The sequence below is a fragment of the Drosophila subobscura genome, chromosome O, assembly GCF_008121235.1.
Source record: "Drosophila subobscura isolate 14011-0131.10 chromosome O, UCBerk_Dsub_1.0, whole genome shotgun sequence".
Taxonomy (NCBI): Eukaryota; Metazoa; Arthropoda; class Insecta; order Diptera; family Drosophilidae; genus Drosophila; species Drosophila subobscura.
Window position 1 is genome coordinate 25686977 of NC_048533.1, and position 13496 is coordinate 25700472.

Genomic DNA, 13496 nt, shown 5'->3' on the forward strand with positions numbered 1-13496 from the left:
GTGGCAGGCGGTGCATTTGCATGGGGTTTTTCATTTTTCAGCTGCTGCTTGTTCAATTTTTTTTCTTGTTCGTTGTCTGGCGGTGGAATTCGGTCAAGTACTCTTTGGCTCGGGTTTTTGTTTGATTTGATTTGTGTGACATGTGGAAGCTGCTGTCGGCTGCCTGCAGCGGCTACATTATTGACACTTTATCAGGCGTTACAGCAGGCCCTTTCCCGAGAATGCCGTTAGGGTTGCATATGCATATGATGAGTGGAAAACCAATGGCAAATGCAACTTTCTACGCATTTGTTACAGTTTATACGAGTATTTCTCCTCTGCCGCTTATCATTCGCTCAAAAATTTAATTATTTCGCCTGTCAGTCTGTAGGTCCCCCGTCCCCCAACGAGTGAGAGACGTAAAATATTTTTTAATGAGCCGCACGCTGCTACCGACCGACCTTAAAAAGAAAGTCAAGCGACATGTCTGCACCGGGTGTACCTTTTGGCAGCCGCCTTTGGCTGGACTTTGTTCGTGCCAACATGTTTCATGGTTGTACGAGTGGGGAGACGTCTCCCCAGAGCCCACTCGCCGTTCCCCCTGTCCATCAATCGATGACTCGACTCATTTGTGGCAGTCCCAGGGTATTGTACTTTTGGAAATTACGGAAGCTGTCGCTGGCTCGTTGTCTGTTGTTACTCTCATTTTGGTGGCATGTTGTAAATAGAAAATTTGTAGCTACCGTTTGTCAAGAGATTTTCCAAGACAGTGTTAGGGGACACAGAAGCTGGAAGGGGTTGTATTATGGAAAGATTTAATATATTTACATTTTTATTTGTTATTTAAATTGATTTCATATTTTATATTGATATTTGTATCACCTCCACAATTCCATTTTTACCTTAAGCAAATGCGCTCTCAGTGCGTGCAATAAGTAATGCCCTAGATATGATTCTCCGCTCTCTTTTAATAAGCGCTCAAACGGTGTCAAGTGGTGAGCAAAGAGCAAAGAGAGTAAGCGACGTAAAGCTGCTCTCTCGCTTTATTGCTTTATCGCTTGATCTGGCTTTGGGCGTCCCGTACATGTTTTGTTGCTGTATTCTGAGGCTTAAATAACCGTTTGTTTTTGTGCATTTCTGCATTGTGTTGCTCATTCTCTTCGGTGGCTCATGGCTCCGAAATATTATCGCTTATCGCGATCATCAATGCTTTTGTATTCAGAGTGTTTACCCATCAAAAGGAAGACGCAGCTTTCACTGTATCTATCTATCATTCCTTTCCCATGTTGTGCCTCTTCCATACAAAATACTCAATTATATTTCTCACACACAAGAATTTAAATTACCAAAAAAAAAGATGCTTAGCATTTGAAGTTCGCTTTCATTTTGTTAGAGACATTTTTTTTGCCAGTGCAATTATTCAGCAATGTCTTCTTTCCGCCTCATTATCACGGGTGGCACTTTCCCCACGGACTAGCCAACGGAGCAGCAAACGAGCAGCCAACGGAGCTGTCAACTTCATTAGATTTCATTTCAACAAGAAATATCATTGAAAACATTAAACGCCTCTGAATAAATTCAAATTAATTGATAAACACACGAAACCGGAATGTGCCACAGAAAGAAGCTGAGAGAGAAAGAGAGGCAGCAGCAGCAGCAGCAGCACACACAGCATTATCGTTGCTGCCACGTTTTGTAGCTATCGAGGCAGTCAGCGTTTAGGCCAATTTGCAGACCGAAAAGTGCAACCGTTTGGGCGGGGAGGAAGTGGCAAGGGGTAGGGGGGGTTTGGCAGTGCTTGCGCATGCGTGGCGGGGATTGCGCAAGTCCGTTGTGCAGTCCACGGTGTCCACGCTGCTCGCTTTGGTGGACCGGTCTCCGTCTGTCTCTCTGCGTGGCCTGTGTTTAACTTTTGCGGCAGATTTTGTCGCATTTTATTTCAGCGCTCACTCTACAGGTATTTGTTTTCACAGAGCTCCCCAAAGTAGAGAGATACGTGCCTCTCCTCTCCTCTCTACCCACTTGGCCATATCCTGATCTATCAATGACTTTATTTGATGTAAACCGCCTTTTGCCTTTTGTACGGCGTTGTGTCGAGCTCTTTTGAACCATTTGAACTTTTGGCTTTTGCTGTTTTGTGTGTGTTTCTGTTGGATTTTCGTGGTATCTGTTACTCTCTTGCCCCTCCACCCATGGGGCAGCATGTTTTATTTGCAATTTTTTGCGTTTGCCTTGTTGTTTCCTTTCCTTTGGCTCCACCAAACAAAATGCTACGACATTTCGTCATGCTAATCAGCATGGAGTCACTCGTTGGCTAATTGGCTTAGACGTTGACTCCGCTCGGGGATTTGGCTTTGGATTTTGACGCATACCACCCCAATGCGTCCAGTGTGTCGGCTGTCTTGGCTATCAGATTACTTGAAATGTTGCAAAATTAAGTAGATTTATATTTGTTTGGTGGAATAAGAAATTGTGCAAGATATCAATGGAATTTAGGTGGCAATTTTTGATGAATAGCAGACAAACGTTTGTGGGTAATCTAAATCTGTGAAATTACTTTCAAAGGTCACATCTGAATATAGGAAACACATGTCCTAACGCTCAACTGGAATCCTGACTCACAGATTGCCAATACATGGCTGTTTTTGTGGGTTAATCACTCTTAAAACATCTGACAAAAGGTTTCTTAACTGAAAGCCTTTACTTTTTGTTGAGTTCTAGACATTCTTGGCAAGAATTCTCGAAGAAACATTCATTCAGAGCCTAACCATTTCTCTATTTTTGGCTGCCTGCTGGGTCTCTGGCAATAAAATGTAATTAAAGCAACCAAAAGTCCATTACTTAAAAGCATTTCTTCAAATGATCCAAAGTACTTATTTTAATGATGTATCTAAGGGCAAAGATTTCAAATGAAGTCTTTCAGCTATTGTGGCTTCGGGCTAGCTTTTTTAATGATGCTAAAATATCTTACGATTGTTTAAAGAATGGGTTTTCAATCTTTAAATTGCAGAATAGAAACAATTAATTTGGTAAAATCAAAGCTAATCTTTTTAGGTTACATTTTGTTGGAAGAAATAAAATAATTTGTAGAGAAAGATTACCTGAATATGCCCAAAATCGTATGAGTGAGTGGCAAGATTGCATGAACTTTTCAAACGTGAAATTCTGTAAATGTTCAGCAAACTTTCTTTGATTTGTATCGTGTTTAAAAAGGCTCCCAGACTCCCCATGGATTATATCTGAAGACAAACTATTCCATTTTATGATTCACAAAAAAAGTTCTGCCTCGTATTTATCTCTAGAGAATAAATTGCGCTATGAAGTTGAGGTGGGATTACGATGACCCACACAAGCTGTGCATTTCCTTATTGGGTTTGCCCATATAAACCATAACTGTTAAGCCCGCCCTGCCACCCATTCGCCTCCTGATTGAATTTTGTTGTAGTTTTCCCCCCGTCTCCTCTCCGCTCAATCAAGCAATCAATGGACGTTACAATGCCAAAGTCAACTCAAAAGTTGTCATTATTATCGCTTATTCTTGCGACTACTACTTACAACTATTTTTGTATTTTTCTTTTTTGCATTTCCATTTGCATTTTTGCTAATTTATTTATTTACTTGTCTGCCTATCGCTTTAATATCTCTTTATTATGCAAATGCAAATTCAGGTGTGTGTGTGTTTGTGTGTGTGTGTGTGTGTGTGTGCATCTGTGCGTGTGTGTGGCCTATCTAGAAATTATGCAAATATCAGTGGGTCGTCGATTGCGTCGCCTTTTGTGACTTGCAAGCAAATTTAATTTGCAATATTTGCTTAAACAATTTTTCCACGTAAGAACATTTTGCCCTTGCCCCCCATCCCTTGGTGCTGTGTCTGTGTGGGGCAGGGGACAGAGCGAATGCCTACAAGGAACTTGCGTCTACATGAAACAATTAAACCCCAGCCATGCATTTATGTCAAGTTATTCGCGCTGCCCCAGCAATTAAGAGACCAAAAGGCGACTCCAAGTGGGCTCCAACTCCGTGTCTGGCAAACGCACGAGCACGAGCGCACATTGGGCAGTAAATTAACCCAAAGAAGTGGCAAGAAAGGCCAAACTAAAAGGAAACGAAGCTGCATATACTCTAACTATACGATACCCCTACGATTCGTTTAGATTTTGTTCATGGCTCATAGATACATTTTTCCTTTGCTTCCTTTTCTTAACTCCAAAACTTATGCTCGAACTTCTAAGACTTCTCGATTGATTGAGGGTATTAACAACTACTTTGAACAAAAAAAAAACAGCGGAAAATGTCAGTGCAGTGCACAATCGACAGCTGTAGTTGTAAATTTGATTTTTATGGCTAAAAAACATGTTGCCAATTGGCGGCAACTGGCCAAACAACTTGGCTAAAACGTAACAGCAAACGGCACACACACACACACACTAAATTGTTTGCGCTTTTCCAATCAGTTTTCCCGATTTCTGTCACCGCAATGGTCCACTCATTGGCAGAAGGAAACTTTGCCGACTTCGGTGACTTTTGAGGTGTTAATTTGGCCACATGCCCAAAAGCATTGGTCATAAATCCACTTCGTGTTCATGTCGCCGGCAATTAGCCGGCTGAACAAAATGTACGAGCCTTGTGTTTCCGATTCTTTGGGGGTTGTACGAGCTGTACGAAACTTTTGGAGATCAAAGACAACAGGAGAGTGGAACTTTTAGTGGAATGTGTCTAGGAAATAGTTGGACTGTGAAATATGAAGATTAATTGGCAGATATTAACACAAAATATTAGACAAAAATGTGAGAACGAACCAATGGAAAACTAGGGAATTAGTTGCACAGAAAGATCAGGGTATTCCATAGAACTTAATTTTCAAGAATATTCCCATACATAAACGATTAATCGGTGATTTTCGATTGCATGTTAAATGTCTCTGTCTGCACGACAAACTTTATTTTGTCAGCTGCATTTTAATTACTTTTTGTCGCTACGGCGAATCGAAAAACGAAAACAAAATTTCAGTTTTGTGCAAATTTGTGCGCTGTTTGAGAGTCTCCAAAGTCTCAGACTTTGAATCGAAGTCAAAGTCGAACTCTCCAGAGTCTCAGTGTGGCTCAGTCTCAGACTTTTGGCTGGGCTGTCTTGTCCAGCAATAAAATCGTGACAATCATGACAAAAAATCGAACGGATGTTTGAAATCAAAAAAATACGAAAATCTTTTTTTCTTTGTTATCCATCTGTCCTGGCTGTCTGTTGTATGAATTTTGAGCAACACACAAATCTCTAAAAAATAAAGAAACGTTTGTTAGCCGAAAATAAAAAAATAAATACCAAAATAATAATTCATAATAAATTGTCGTTTGACGTGTTTGAAATGTATTGGCAATTAAAAAGCACACCATGGAAGCACTTCTCGGCGCTCCTTGCTCCAATGAATCGTTCTCTTCACAGTAAATGTACTCATATATATTTATGAGTAGCCACGAATTTATGAAGTTCATGAACTTATATATATTTTTGGGGTGTGTTGAAGTGCATCATGGAATGGATACCAGCAGCACTCGAAACAAAATCAAATCAAATACAATCTGGCAACGAAAAGGCACGGCTATCGAGATGAAAAGACTAAGGTTCGAGTGGAAAACAATGTGCTGGTACAAATGGAAGTACATTCGAAAATAAACAATTGTTTTTCTGTCCTTTTGATGGATTAAGCTGATATTTTAGATTTGAACATTTTGCAAAGAAAGAGTTATAAATGGGCTGCAAACTACCAAATAAAATTACTCCAAAGCACTTGGAAAGATTCCTGTAGAATTATTCATTCAGAAAGGCAAAATTTCATTCTACAGATACATAAACATTGTGAAATTCTATCTCAAACTTTCATCAAGATATAAAGAGATCCTGCACATATTTTTCTGTAGAATTTTGCATTCATTTTGTAATCTTCTGCATATTTACGAGTGTAGTTTATCCAAGGGCTTCATCTTTGAGAATCTTTGAAACCTTTTGCCTGCTTTAGCAATTTTCGTTTCTTAGGAAGATCACAAAATTTGATGCCTCCCATATTATTATTATTATTGTCCACATTTTGTTCTGTTTGTCCCTCCCCCCCTCCCTCTCTCTCTGAAATGATTATGAAAGGTCTTTTTTCCCGGTGCCCCGTTCGGTGCTTGGCTTTTTGCTGTGTGGCATGTTTCCCGTTGTCCCAAGACCCGCCCATGCTCAAGTTTTTTTGTTGTTGTCTTTTTTTGTGGGTTATTTTGGTGTTTTTTGTTGCATGTTGCATGTTGGGCTGGTCTTAACTTCGATGGCAGTTTGCTTAGGGCGCACTTAAGTACCGTTATTTTAATAAACGCCATTTGCTCAGGGCCCCGTCCAGGCATTGCTGTTCTCGTTTTTTCTTTGTTTTGCCTCAAATTCCCTTTGGGTTCAAGTTGTTGCCTTTAATTCGCATTTTGGGGAAAGGCTTTCTTTCTTTAGGAAATTGAATTGCTGCTGCTGTTGGCAGAAACATGATAAAGGCTTGTTTGGAGTTGGTCAACCCTTTTCTGCACAGACTCGAATGACTATATATAAGGGCGTCGGACGTGCAAGACTGCCCCCCAAGTGGCTCGAGCGACACCCAACCAAAATTTGTTAGGGGCTGCCGCATGACATGAGCCATGTGTAAACGTATAAATCATTTGGAATTGATCTTCAAGGTTATTGAATGCTTCGAACATCGAAACTATGCCTATTCTGTATTCTTTTTTGGTGGAATATCCTACAAGGGATGGGGCAAGGGATGGGGCAGGAAATGCCTCATAAACTATAGTTGTTTCTTTTTTGCATATTACCATTTATTTGCTCTTTTTGTCGATTGCATAGAACTTTTGTCTGTTGCCTTTTTTGTTTTCTTTGACTTTTTGCTGTGCTTCGTTTCGTTTCTTCTTTTGTTTTTGCATAAACATTTATGCAAATGTCAAATGCCTAATTGACAAACAAGAGCCAAGTGTTGCCCCCACTAGTTGCCACACCCCTTTACCCTGTGTAAGCCAGGGCACTGCTGCTACTCCGCCCCTCTGACAGCCATGACATTGACGAGGGGGCCATTGTCTATGCTGGAAACGACGGATGACAATCAGCGATTGACGATCGGCAACGACAGACAGAAAGAGAGAGAGAGAGAGGGAGAGAGAGACAGCTCCACATTTTGTCAGCTTTTTGTGTTGCTGTGGGATTCTCTGATTTGGAACGACCTTGAGCCGCAGTCCCCCACCCAACCACAGTCAGCCCAGTTGACAGAGTTGAGTCAATTATCTAGATATACGAGTATTATAAAGTGATCTAATGAATCTACTTTATGCGTGTTTCATTCGTTTTCATTTGTGATTGTCCGATAAACATTTTATTTCGTTTTTACGGTCGCCTGGTCGCCCGGTCGCTGTTGCCGCTGCCTTCCTCGTTTATTTGTTGTGAGTGAAAGTAATTTGTTGTTTGATTATCTGGTTACTTTGTTGTTGTTGGATCTACGGGACACGCCTAGATATTTGGTGCTAAAAGCCCAAAACTCGTGGCTCTGCTGGCTACTACGCTCGCTGGCAGATTCTCTGACTCATTCTGAGAGAAAAGAAAGTTGAAAAATGTCTTACAAGACGTTGATGATGATGATCAGGCCCAATGCTGATGGACGTAAATATAGTTGTAGTCATCAGAGTTTTAATGTCATGTTTAAGCCCCGCAGCCGCTTATTTAGTTAATCATTTGGCAGAGAAGCACCAGAAGGTAGGCACACGTGAAGGTGAAGAGAAATTTATCAATGAGGCGTGTCCCCACTTGATTTGGTCGATGAAGAATCGATAATGATAATGGGTAATGGGGTTGGCCTCAAAATTATTCTTCAAACGATCGATAATGGAATAATTTGAGATAATAAGTGATGTTCATTTGATGAATATTTCCTGCAGATTGCAGATACACTCGGACATGGCCATGGATTAAGAATCTGTCAGTTGCTGTAATTGCCAACAGAGATTGGTCTCTCTTTTCAAGTGAATCTGTGTTCGTATTTTCCTATTTTTTTCTTCTACTCTGATCTCTTTGCTGGCTTCTTCCTCTCAGCCTCTAAGCCAATCTCAATCTCTCATGCTGATCTTCATGCATTTATTCCATTGGACAAATTGTTTTAGCCATATACGAGTGTGTATCATTGCGATTGGTATCCTTTGAGGACCAATCGAGATATCATTATTTATATCGATTCGATCACAGCACAAGCACCAGACTGTAATTCCAGGCCATTTACATGAGCCAACTACTCGCAAAAGAAGAGGAGCCACGCAGTGGGGATGTGGTAGACAGCATTGACAGGCGGAATAAAGGCAATCTTCCATTTAATAACCAATTATCATTGATCAACTGCACGCCCCGAACGGAGACCCAGAGCATACAGAATCCAGAGCCAGATCGAGACCATTCCGAATGGGAGAAGTGAAGGAATAAAGAGGGTTTTACAGAAGGAATACCGCGCTTCAGAGACACAGAGGAAACAGAGACCCATAAATACAGACAGACAGAAATGCACTGAACAATATCAATTACGAATTACATCTGATTATCCCCGATGTCTGGAGTCTGGAGCTGCCATGCTGCTCTTATTGCCTGGGAATTGGCCATGGCCATGGCCAAGGTGATCCTCAATCGTGGACTCCCGCCCGGGGGCTGTGTGTGTCTGATTAGCGCATAAACAAGTTAATGCCATTGATGATGACGACGACGATGCTGAGAGCCACCTGAAACGCAGACAGAGGCAGGAGACGCCAAGTGCTGCATTGCAATCGAATGAGCCGGGGCCCCAGGAAGCGTACGTGGTGCAATGTTATTGTTTCTTCCCGCAGCTCCTTCCCATGTGAGGTTTTGGGGGCTGGAAATCAAAAACTTTTGTCCAAGATAAATGGGCCAGGCCAGGCCGGGGCAGGCGGCCCGACCAGATAGCGAAAGATGGAGAGCTCTGGCGGAGCTGTTTGGGAGTCTCACGGCGTCTTTTGGATGTTGACAACACATACGCGACCACAGTGGCGGCGGCGGCTCTAAAAAGCTTTTGATCTTGACGACGGGCTTTAGCCCGATGGCTCAGTGTACTCTCTGCAGTGTGTGTTTGGACCATGTTGAACTTTCTGCCGCCTTCCTAGAATATGTAGCCCTCTGTTTGCCCAACACTTTGACGTTGCTGGCGGAGGCGGGGTCGAAAGATTGGACACGGGGCGGCACAAGTAGGCGGATCGCCATATGCTAATGTTGTTTATGAAAAACCAAAAGTCAAACACGATGCTTTACCTTGAATTTCCCCACAAGCACACAAAGAAATGTCAGAGGGTTACAGCGAAAAAGAACAACACTGAATAGAGATGTTACAAGATGGGCTGGAAGAATGGTTAGTGGCCTGTCAGGGAGTAGAGCAGACGCAGACACCCCAACAGACATCACATGTGGTGTGGTTATGGTTCATTAGCATAGTCATAGTTGCTGGCTGCGTTTGTTGACAAACTTTAAAGTCAAACATTGAGTTCTGAAATGTTTAAATGGAATGAATGGGCGATCTCTCAACGGGTTAATTGGTATTCATAAGCTCCTAAAGAGAACGAAGTGGCTTGGGATCGGAAAACACTAAGCAGCAAACAAGTTTTATGGGAATAAGTCTACTTTTAGTGAATAAATATAAATGTTTTCTTATTCTTAGGGATAAGTGATCACTTGGGTTCACTTGGGACTTGGAAAAACGTTGTTTAATTATTGTTTCTTGGGTTGCTAGCTACCGATTCTGGTTGCCCAGTGTAATTTAGATGTTTCGGGAAGTCTATGGAAGATTTAATTTACGGGCATTAACGTTGACAATTGTCTGTGGGAGCAGCTCCTATGCAAATTAGGGTACAATTATGCTGATCAGCACTAATTGGGGGTACAACGACGATGACAACGACGACAGAGAGTGACCCACAGCGTGACTAACCCAGTTTTCCCCTCTCCATTTGTACTTGCAGGCTGCCCCGCATCGACGAGCTCCCACTGCCTGCGCTGCAACAAGGCCGGCTGCATCAAGTGCCCCATGTACCTGGTGACCGACACACGCCAGTGCGTGGATCAATGCCCCGCCGGCTACCTGGATCAGTGGTCAGCGCACACAGAGTTCATGGGTCGCGTGTGTGTGCCCAATGGCTACTCTGGGCCGCTGATGGCCGCCTTGGCTGGTCTACTTGGTGGCTTTCTCGTGTGCCTCTCCCTGCTGGCCGTGGCCGTGATGCTGGTGCGACGCAAGCGGCGAAGGAAGTCCGTCAAGCAGAAGCTCATCAACGAGAACACCATGGACCGGGCGGACTTTATGCGGCAGCTGAACGAGATGCGTCCCAATGCGGAGTACTTTCTGGCCATGCTGAATGACACCCGGCGGCAGATCCGCAAGCTCTACTTGTCCGGCGAGGTGGCGGCGGCAAATTCATACCGCCCCATCGTCCGGGACTTGGCCAAGCTGCTGATTCTGTTGAATCGTCCCATCGAGCTAATTCCTACGCCGCCGCACGACTGGTCGCGGCTGCATGCCTGGTCGGAGCAGGCCCTGGAGCGGTACAAGCCGCAGGTGGGCCAACTGATTGACTTCTTCCAGGCCTCGCATGGCGGCGTTGGCGGGCTGCGCGGCGGCCACCAGGAGGTGCTCTATGCAGCGCCCAACAAGAAGTCGCAGGCGAGCATCTTCAGGCACCAGCAGGTGACTCCAGTGTCGTCGGCGCCCCAGGGGGTGGCCGGGGATCTGCTGGCGGGCGATCGCAACAGCAGCGCATCCGCACAGCAGAAGCTGCATCTGTTCGGATCGCTGATCAGCCTGCACGAGTTCGAGGAGCCGCGCGCCTCGGATCCCTTTGGCAGCAGCTTCAATACGCTGAAGAGCGGCAATCTCATTTCAGATCTCAATGCCAGCTCGCTCTGGCTGGAGGATGAGTTCTACAAGCTGGGCTTTCGACCGCAGGACGAGATCACCACAGAGCTGTAGGGGCGCTGCAGCAGCGCACACGCTCAAAAGAAGTATTAATCCTGGCTGACGACGCTACACGGTTCATGTCTAGCGTCTGTTTCAGCTGTGGGGAGGTAGCAGCATTTGCGTGCACATTCCGCCAGGCCATCATCACAAAGCTTCATCATCATCATCATCGTCATCATTGATCATCGAACAAGCAAACTGAGACGCCATTTAGCTGCAGTCGCTAAATGTCCACGTTTAGTTTAGTTAAATCAGTTAAGCAAGCATAAAAACTAGTCACGTAAAATCGCAAAAGAAACAAAACACAAAACAAAAACGATGCCTGCACGAGGAGGAGTGTGGAGGCGAATGGAAAAGCAAATGGAAATCGCGTGGAAAATGAATTTAGTTTTTATAGATTTTACAAAAATCGCAAACTTCATGTAACGAACAATATTCAATATACTACCATATACGATATAGATAGAGATACCATTCAGATAAAGATAATGATTAAAGTAAAGATATTTAGCTGTAGTTTCTATGGTATACTTATAGCTAGAGCCTACGCCTAAATAGACAGAGATTATAATGCTTAGTGAATACAAAATGGAAAATAAATTCATGTGCCTAAAGAAAATTAAATGTTTAACAATTTGTATTAATATCCACCAGGCGCCGCCATTTGCCGACACTTGTGGCCAGCGCTAAGGCTCCTCATACTTCCAGAGTATGTCGTCGGGCTCTATCGTGACTGCAACTACGTCCTGTCATGTATTCTCTCTCAAGGCTTCCAGTGCCTGTGCGCTCTCGGATGATCGTTTCCGTTCGTTCACCAGACGCGACAATTCGCGGGCATCGTAGCCGATCAGCAGCTTCAGATCGCAGTCGAATTTATAGGCAAACCGCTTGCCGGAGACCTTGGAGATCATATCACCATCGTAGTAATAGCGCAGGGCGCGCGACAGCTTCTCATAGTTCATGGCAGGCTTGTTCTTCTTCTCGCCCCACAGCCGGGCCACGCGATCTGGCTCCACGAGCTTGAACTCGCCCTCGGTGCCCACCCACTCGATGATGTCAGAGTGATCGCAGTCTGTGAGTATTTCGAGCAGGAATTGCCACAGCTGCACCTGGCCATTGTTGCCGGAACCAACTGCGGTGTAATTTGTGGGACTTTGTGGAGCCGGAGAACTGTCGGCTATAAAAAGGGTGACACATAAATTAGTGGCAGGGCTTGGCTTGGGAGTGTTTCTACTCACAATCCGTACTCTTGACGCTCTGGTAGGACTTTCTCATAATCCGCTGTTCTAGAGATGCTGCCGCAGCCACACTTGCGGGAATTGTGATCTTGGGCTGCTTGGGCTTCCGCAGCTCCTCGGCCTGTTTGTGAACGACGGACACAAAGTTGCACTCTTTCAGCAGCTGCAGGTGTGTCCAGAAGACATTGCCCGGATCATGCGGCAGCTTTTGGCTGAACTCCTCGTGCGTCAAGGCGCACAACTCTGTTCCGTTGATTTGCCAATCGCTCATGCTGATGTCGCTCAGCTCAAACTGCTTCACGGCCCACTCCAGCCAGTGGCTGACATGGGCCGTGGTCCATTCGCTGGCCACCTCGGGAATATTCAGACGCGCCTGCTCCCGCTTGAACTTGCTGTCCAGCACCCAATTGAGAATAGGCTTCACACTCTTGGTAGGCTCCAACGACTCCTCATCGGAATCATCCTTCGGCCGTTTGCGCTTGAAGCTCTCCGTTTTCACGGGACTGTCACTGGGTGAATCGTCGACGCTCAATGAATCGGGTGGCGAGAGCTGCGCCGCCGATGTTGAGGTGGTCTCCTCTGGTCCCTGATCAGCCAGCGCGTCATCCGTGGGCTTCAGTACATCCACAATATTGATTCTTTTCTGTATGGTTTGGATTTGAACGTTGATCTGTACCAGACCCTCTCCTTTGACACACTGATCCACAAGGTTCTTGTGCGGTTCCAGCTGCAACAAAGAAATAGATTTAGAAGGGGGACTTCTTAGATACCAGCACTCACCTCTTGGGCATCCTGTAGCCAAAACGAATAGTAGTTCAGTTCCACATCAATTTTGTCCTCGACCAGTTTTCTGTAACAGCAAGAAGAAGAAACGTTTTCGTCAGTGCTGTCCATGTGCCGCCGTCGCAGGGGGGCTCGGTTATCTTACTTCAGTGCCGTCAGTGGCTCCCTGATGTCCATGTGCACCACGATAATGTCATCGGCGTCCGCGAAGTGTGTCTTCTCAAACATCTCACTGTCGATCACCTCCTCTGCAATTAATTGTTTACGGAGAAATTTGTTACAACAGGTGCGTCCGCATGTTGCAGCGACTTCCGCTGCTTCCGCACTTACCCAAGGTGCCGCCATCGCTCAGACGCCGCATCAGCTCGTCCGCGAGTACATTGGCGCCTTCCATTTCTGTCTTAATTGGATAAATAACCGCCTATTTCCTATTTATTTATTTATTTTATCTCGTGGTTGAAATAGTGTGACCGCCGAATTATCGAAAAAAT

General features: G+C 44.6%; 2 protein-coding genes across 2 annotated transcripts in view; one reads left to right on the forward strand and one right to left on the reverse strand.

The window, feature by feature from the left end:
- LOC117896952 overlaps window positions 1–11600 on the forward strand; it is a 34401-nt gene extending 22801 nt beyond the window's left edge. The window contains exon 3 of the mRNA XM_034805496.1: window positions 9993–11600. Coding sequence (XP_034661387.1) covers window positions 9993–10996 — 1004 coding nt within the window. The 3' untranslated portion in view covers window positions 10997–11600. The remainder of the gene's footprint in view (window positions 1–9992) is intronic.
- LOC117896951 (DNA-binding protein Ets97D) lies at window positions 11352–13496 on the reverse strand. The gene is made up of 5 exons (XM_034805495.1): window positions 13336–13496; window positions 13151–13253; window positions 13003–13072; window positions 12223–12949; window positions 11352–12161 (listed from the first exon to the last, which is right to left on the reverse strand). Exons 1-5 carry the CDS (start codon window positions 13397–13399, stop codon window positions 11734–11736), a joined length of 1392 nt encoding a protein of 463 aa, XP_034661386.1. The 5' UTR covers window positions 13400–13496; the 3' UTR covers window positions 11352–11733.